We start from the raw sequence: 7,168 nt of genomic DNA on the forward strand, positions 1-7,168 counted from the left end.
AAGCAAATCTAGTATGTAAAATCATCAAACTTCTAACGCTCGTAACTCAGTTCAGACTGAGTTTAGAGGTATACATGTCATAGTAAGTTTGGTTTAATACACTATTTTGTAATCAAAAAACAAAGTTTGGTCGATGGCCGCGCGAAAAAAAAAAGACGCCACCTTCCATACAAAATCTGGCATTGCCATTTTTTCATTGTGATAAATCTTTGAAAGTAGAAACCTGTAATTATAGGTCGGCGAGATATTAATTTTAGAAAAAAATGGGCTTACTATAAGTCTACCAGAATCTCATGGCAAACAAAAATATTGGAAAAGTGTGTTTTTCATATGGCAATAATAATTGTCTATGGTTTAATTGTCACCTGTCAATGAAAATTATGAAATCTGTCAGCCGCTGCAAAAAATTTGTAATCTCTTCTTGACTATTTCTTATTTTTGTGAAAAAGTCGAAAAAGCTCAAGCAGGTCATATTGTTTTCAATGTGAATTGTAAAATAAGGCATAATAATCAAAGTCAATCTTTGATTCAAAAGCGCGTCGTCGAGTTGACAGTAAGTTGGACTGAAATGTTTTGATACATTTAGTTTATTACCCAACTGCGGCAGAAGGAGGGTTATGTTTTTACTTTTTTATTATATTATTCTTACATTAAGTAAGCTGCTTTATCGGGGTTTTCAGGTATATCTCACAATGTTATGACCATGTAAAGAAAAATGAAAAAGATTTCATCAAGCAAGATTGAATAATGGAGAAGTTTCCAATTTCTTTCTTTAAATAAACTTGAAATAAATATAAGTAAAACTAATAATAATTGTGAAAGAATCATGAAAATATCTCTACAAATGAATAAGTTACAGGGCCCTAAAGTTGCGCATAACTATTCACGCCATTTTGATCGGTGTATTCACGACAGTCATTCGGAGTACAAACAGTAAATCACCCCTAATCCGGTGCTGTTGACAGATCCATTTTTTTAAAATCTAGCAGTTTTTAATTTTTCAGCTAAGGTCACTCAAGATTCTTTCTTAGTAAAATTTTGTAACCTTTTTAAATATCCCAGACCTGGCCATATACAAAAAGAACGGCACCGCCTGTTTCAGTTCCACGCGAAAATATGCAGGTAATTTAAATAATTAATTTCCCAGACATTTCTTGATCGATTTAAAAAAAAAATTCACCGTCTTTTTAGTTTTAGTATATATTTTAATCCCATTCTGAGAAATATAGTGTTTTTAACATCAGGAAACTTCTCCATTGAAATGCTGGAAGAGCAATTTATTTACAATACCTCTTTATCTTGATCATCTATTGAAGAACAAGAAATGCAATTGGAGTTCTCAGAATCGTTTTCTAGTTTTGAATGAAGTGATAAGTTAAAAGTATGATTCATAATAAAATTAGTTACTTAAAGTAATATACGATTTATTTATTTTTCAAGACATTTTCCTATGTTAAAAACCCTATGTATAACAACATTCTTCATACACATTCCTACCTAAAATGTATACTCGTACTTCATGTTCATTAATATTATAGTCATAAAAGTAAAAAATTAAACAATATCAAGATCGTTTATTCGAATTTCCCCAGTATTGCTCTCAACAAAGTTTATTTTCCCTATTTGCCATGAGATTCTGGTACACCTATAACGTTTTTTCGACTTTTTAAGGACTTTTTTTATTCTATAAAAGGTTCGGTTTCGGTTTCGGTTTCGGCCGAAAATACAATGAAACCGAACCTTCGGTTTCGGTTTCGGTTTCGGCAAAATAACATGTTTCGGTCGGTCACTAATCAAAACCAATAAGCGAGTCTCGAGTAAAAAATAAACTGTCACTGTAATTGATGGCACCATTTGCAAAGCCACAATTAAACTACGAATAAGAGCAGGTGCGCAAAAACTCGAGCTCCGTGATGCGAGACGGCGTTCCAAGAACCCGTTGTTGGTTATCTTTAGACGACAATGTGCATGCGCATAATCGGGTGACGTCACTCGTCGCAGCCCGATTAGAGCCTAGCAATAAGGAAACCGACATGAAATTCCCTTCTTTTGCGTGAATCAACCTCGCTATTTTTAGCTCTGAAAAGTAGATGTCGCGACTTGTGTGTTTAGGTCTAACTAGACCTTGGTACGATTGTCACTTGTTTAAATAATGGGATTTCGTGCTGATTAAAGTAGTAAATTGTAACTCTTATTAGGCATTGGTTCGGCGGTTTATGCCAAAAGATTGTTAGCATTTATTGGTTCTTCCTGTAGCCTTCCTAACTTACCCTAAATCATTTAAGATTTTTTAATAACTTAACAGAACATTAATGACTGAGGAGTGATTAATAATACGTCAAATAAATTATTTCAACTGCAAAATATTTGCTTCAACTCTTAACTGCGGATAGATATAATATAGTGAGGGACCATACATAAATACTTGCTTCAGACCTGTTTAACTTTCCGTGGGACGGGAGAGAGGCTTACGTGTACCTGACTCATACATTCCGATCGATGACGTCACTGGCTCATGGGGTTGGAATTGACCAGTGGAAGGAATCGGGATAAATAAAAGAATGACGCAAGTTTTCAAGTTCATTCGTTTCATTAATCTTTTTACAAGACATGACGTCATCGACTAAGTATTTCCAGATTATATTACCTTTTGTAGTTAACTCAAACTGAAATAATAATGATTCCTATTATAGATACTCGTATAAGTGTGTAAATGTCAACATTTGGCTACGACAATTTATGATTAGAAAACACTTTCGTAGCACCTACGAGTATATTACTTTTGTGCTTATTTGACGTCATTGATAATAGTTTATCGCTAGTAAAGTAATTTTTTCGCAAATAATATAATTGAACACCGCTCGGTTTAGTATTTAAATATCTCATTACATATCATGTCATCCATATGTTATTTATTCGCCCGGATAATAATTCCCCTAATCTATTTAGATAGACTGTGTCGGACTATTGAGTAAAGTGATAGTGGCAAATATTTTATACTAGCGGCCGCCCGCGACTTCGTACGCGTGGATCCCGTTTTACCCCCTTCATCTATCTTACGCGGTTTAGATTTTTTCATACAAATGTTTTTTCCCGCTAACTCCCGTTCCCGTGGGAATTTTGCAATTTCCTATTGTAACTAAGCTTTAAGTTTACTAAGGTACCTGCATGCCAAATTTCAAGCGTCTAACTTAAGCGGTTTAGATTTTTCATACAAAAGGATTTTCCCGCTAATTCCCGTTCCCGTGGGAATTTCGGGAATTCCTTTCTTAGTGCACCTCTACGGTACCTCCTAAGCTACGTCCCTTCCAAATTTAACCATTAAGGCTGCACACGCGACGGAAACTTAAAAAATGGAGTAACTTCTCCCGTTTTCCCAAAATATCCCTTCACCACTCTGCTCCTAAGTATACTATAACCTGCCCAGGAGTATGAAGAATAATTGTACCAAGTTTCGTTAAAATCCGTGGAGTAGTTTTTGTTTCTATAAGGAACATACAGACAGACAGACAGACACAAAAATTTTACTGATTGCATTTACACTGTCGATCACTAATCACCCCCTGATTTATTTTGAAAATATATTCCATGTACAGAATTGACCTCTCTACAGATTTATTATAAGTATAGATATAGATTTTACATATTTTTAGACTATTTTTCTCTATACAATTAAGCTTCATGTGAGAATGTATTCATCTTTTCTTCATCCAACATGTATTCAGTTCTTGTCACTCAAATACTTATGCTTATTAATAACACCTTTATTTTGTCTTCCATACAATTAATTGAAACGTTATAGTGCAACCAACGTTAAAGGTAGCTTAATATATTGAGTTTATGAGATCCACTCAATTCATTAATAAACAAAAACAAACACAGGAGTTTAAGTACAAAAATATTTATTGGAAACAGTAGGTACAGAACCAAAATATTGGTATATCTGTTGAACATAGTTTTCAAGATTTTGCTTTCATTGTGTTACACGCAAAAAGCAGCACAGCTTAAGCTGGTGTTCGACAGTCTCCCTCCAAAGTTGATTTAGTTAAGAATTTCGGGGAGCACGACGGCTTCGGGGATGACCACGGGAGCCACGGGGTCAGGGATCACGATAGCTTCAGGGATCACCTCGGGGGCGATGGGTTCGGGGATCACGACCGCTTCGGGGATGACCACGGGAGCCACAGGCTCGGGGATCACGATGGCTTCAGGGATCACCTCGGGGGCAATGGGCTCGGGGATCACGACGGCTTCGGGGATGACCACGGGGGCCACGGGCTCAGGGATCACGATAGCTTCAGGGATCACCACAGGGGCGATGGGCTCGGGGATCACGATGGCTTCGGGGATCACCACGGGGTCGACGGGCTCGGGCATCACGATGGGTTCAGGGATGACGACGGGCTGTTCAGGGATGACCACGGGAAGCACGGGAGTGGGCAGAACAATGGGGTCAGGCAGAACAGGTTCGGGCTCCGCAGTTTCAGGCACCACGATGGGCAGCACAGGAGTAGGCAAAATAATGGGGTCGGGAATAACGGGTGCCTCAGGGTCGACGGGGATCACGGGAGTGGGAAAGATGACCTCGGGAACGAGTATGGGAGCGGGCACGGGCTTGTCGACGACGACGGCGTCGCTGGAGCCTCCATCAACGTTGACGATGATCTGCACCAGCGGCAGGGGGTTGGCGGCGGCCACGGCCACGAGGGCGAAGAAAGCAATGAAGGTCTTCATGTTTTTAGCTGAAATAATGAAAATGTGTTAATTACAGAAACGGTTTGAAAAGAATTTGTTTAAAAAGTTAACTTGTCTACGAATAACATTGGTTATCTATGTTACACTATTTCGTCAAAAATTAGATCTCACGATGAAGCTTAATCAAAATAGGAACTTGAATATTATTTTCAAAACACCTAAATCACAAAAAAATCTTTCTACTTATGCTACTTGTGAATAGATTAATTTTGAAAGAAATGGTTACTTACTTGTTTCCAATTGATTCCAATGAAAACTATGAGTTATGATACATTTACAGGCTATTTATACATTGGCTTTCATGATAGCTGTAAACTTTTTATTATAGTAGTAATGATACCAAATTTTATCATTTAAATGGCGCAGATAAAATAAATGATGACTAATTTTCATAAATATGTACCTGACTATTGGATAACTTCTTGAACCCTTTCCTAAAGCACGAGGTAAGCATTATTATCAAAGAAATCTCAAAATAAAACTCAAACTCCAGTATTGCTCAGCTTATCAATATTTGGACCGAAGTATCACAGACTCCTATATTCTTACGAGTGTATCCTATTAATATTGTGTATGTGAAAGTTTGTGAAAATGGATATTTGTACACCTTTACATCACAGGCTTCTTCAAGCGTTAGAACGTCTCGTAGCTAGGTGGAGTGAGGACTTGCTGGTCACTGGCAAGTATTGGGGTAGGTCTAATTATGACTAGCGTAGTAGACTGCCATGAGATAATAATAAAGAGTCTTTACAAGTCATTTCATAATAAAGGCATGACACAAAAAAAGCTATAAGACCATGCAAAGATCTAATATAGGTACACATATTTTAAATATACAGAACCACTTATGGTTAAACGATTCTATATGGCTGATATTCCTTTATCTTTTTACAAGTATTAAAGTTACAAGTAGAGTAGTAGATAAAGTAATAGAATGTTTAATCAGTATGATTATTTTTAGCATTGCAATTTATGCCAGACGTGAAAAATAAATTTGCATTTTGAATGTTGTAGTAGGTAATTGTTCAACTTCGTTTCAAAGTTTTGGCCATAAGTTTCTAAATATACTCGTAGAATTAAACTTCACGCCCTTCCGCTATCCACACATCAGCTCAAAATATCAGACATCCCCACTGTAGACGTCGCCTTGCATGCGTCTCCTCAAAAACCAAAACCTAATGATAGGGTCCCGAATTTTATTTAATAAGCCCTCATCCTATTAATAAGACGGTTACACAAATAAAATCGCGCGCCCAACCGGTATTATTGAAAACGACCGTTATTAACTTTGTCGGCGCCGGACACAGATGCTGCAATTATTATTGATGATTAATAGTACCAATCTTAATATTATGTTATCTGTATAAATCTGTAGAGCGGAAGGTTTGTGATTCCTAAACGTAACACCCGACTGATGCGCAGAAAAAGGTAACTGTCAATCAGTTGTGTCATGTCAAGTGTGAGCAGGCGGCTGCGAGGTTATCTTTGAAAGCGTGTTGAGTTTGGTGGAACGTTAAATTGTAGGGAAAGTGATTGTCAACCATCCAAGATATTATCTCCTTGCCCGTTAACCCACGCCTATGGAGATTCCACCCCTAGAGTTCCTTCTGATAGAGACCCAGTGCCTTTATCAGAAGTGGGATTCGAAGGGCACTATTCAAAGGAGATAAATCTTTCAGCATGCACACCTACGCTACGCAACTCATCAAGTTTTACATGGAGGATGCTGACTCAGACGTTGAGAGTTGGTGCAGGTTGACGGAAACTATTGTGATTGACGTAAACTGGAAGGGTCTTTGAGTGAGTTGAGGGGGCCGGGCCAAGGGCGCCCGGGCCGCCCTGTTGCCGTGGTTGAAGGGGCTGTTTACGCCCGGGCCACGCTGGTGTAATGTTGGTTTCCTGGTCGCACGGCTGCATGCCTGGATCAGCAGTAATAGTGGTAGTTGGGTTTGAGGTAACTGGTTGAAGGAGCCTTGGCTTAAGCCTTGCGCATCGGGCCATGTTACCTAAACTCTGGTTTCCTGGTCGGCCAGCTGTAATGTGTTGGTTTCCTGGTCGGGCCAGCTGTAATGTTTTGGTTTCCTGGTCGGCGGGGCCTCACCCCGGGCCAGCTGTAATGTTTTGGTTTCCTGGTCGGCGGGGCCTCACCCCGGGCCAGCTGCAATGTTTTGGTTTCCTGGTCGGGCCTGACGCCCGGGCCAGCTGTAATGTTTTGGTTTCCTGGTTGAAAGGGCTTCGCGCCCGGGCCAGCTGTAATGGTTTGGTTTCCTGATCGAGGGTCATCACGCCCTGATCAGCTGTATTTATTGTGATTCTACGATCTGATATTCGCACGCTCTGTAGTCAGGAATGGACGAGCTGTGATAATAAGAAATTGAATGTTTACAGATGGACAAACCCTGGACTAAGCGCA

General features: G+C 39.1%; 1 protein-coding gene across 1 annotated transcript; it reads right to left on the reverse strand.

Annotated features, from left to right (window-relative positions):
* Positions 1 to 3,885: 3,885 nt before the first annotated feature.
* On the reverse strand, positions 3,886 to 5,075 carry LOC135071747 (uncharacterized). Its single transcript, XM_063965537.1, has 2 exons — positions 4,986 to 5,075; positions 3,886 to 4,742 (listed from the first exon to the last, which is right to left on the reverse strand). The coding sequence occupies exon 2, from the start codon at positions 4,732 to 4,734 to the stop codon at positions 4,042 to 4,044; it is 693 nt and encodes a 230-aa protein (XP_063821607.1). The 5' UTR covers positions 4,735 to 4,742; positions 4,986 to 5,075; the 3' UTR covers positions 3,886 to 4,041.
* Positions 5,076 to 7,168: the final 2,093 nt, after the last annotated feature.

Source organism: Ostrinia nubilalis, chromosome 5 (assembly GCF_963855985.1).
Source record: "Ostrinia nubilalis chromosome 5, ilOstNubi1.1, whole genome shotgun sequence".
NCBI classification, from domain to species: domain Eukaryota; kingdom Metazoa; phylum Arthropoda; class Insecta; order Lepidoptera; family Crambidae; genus Ostrinia; species Ostrinia nubilalis.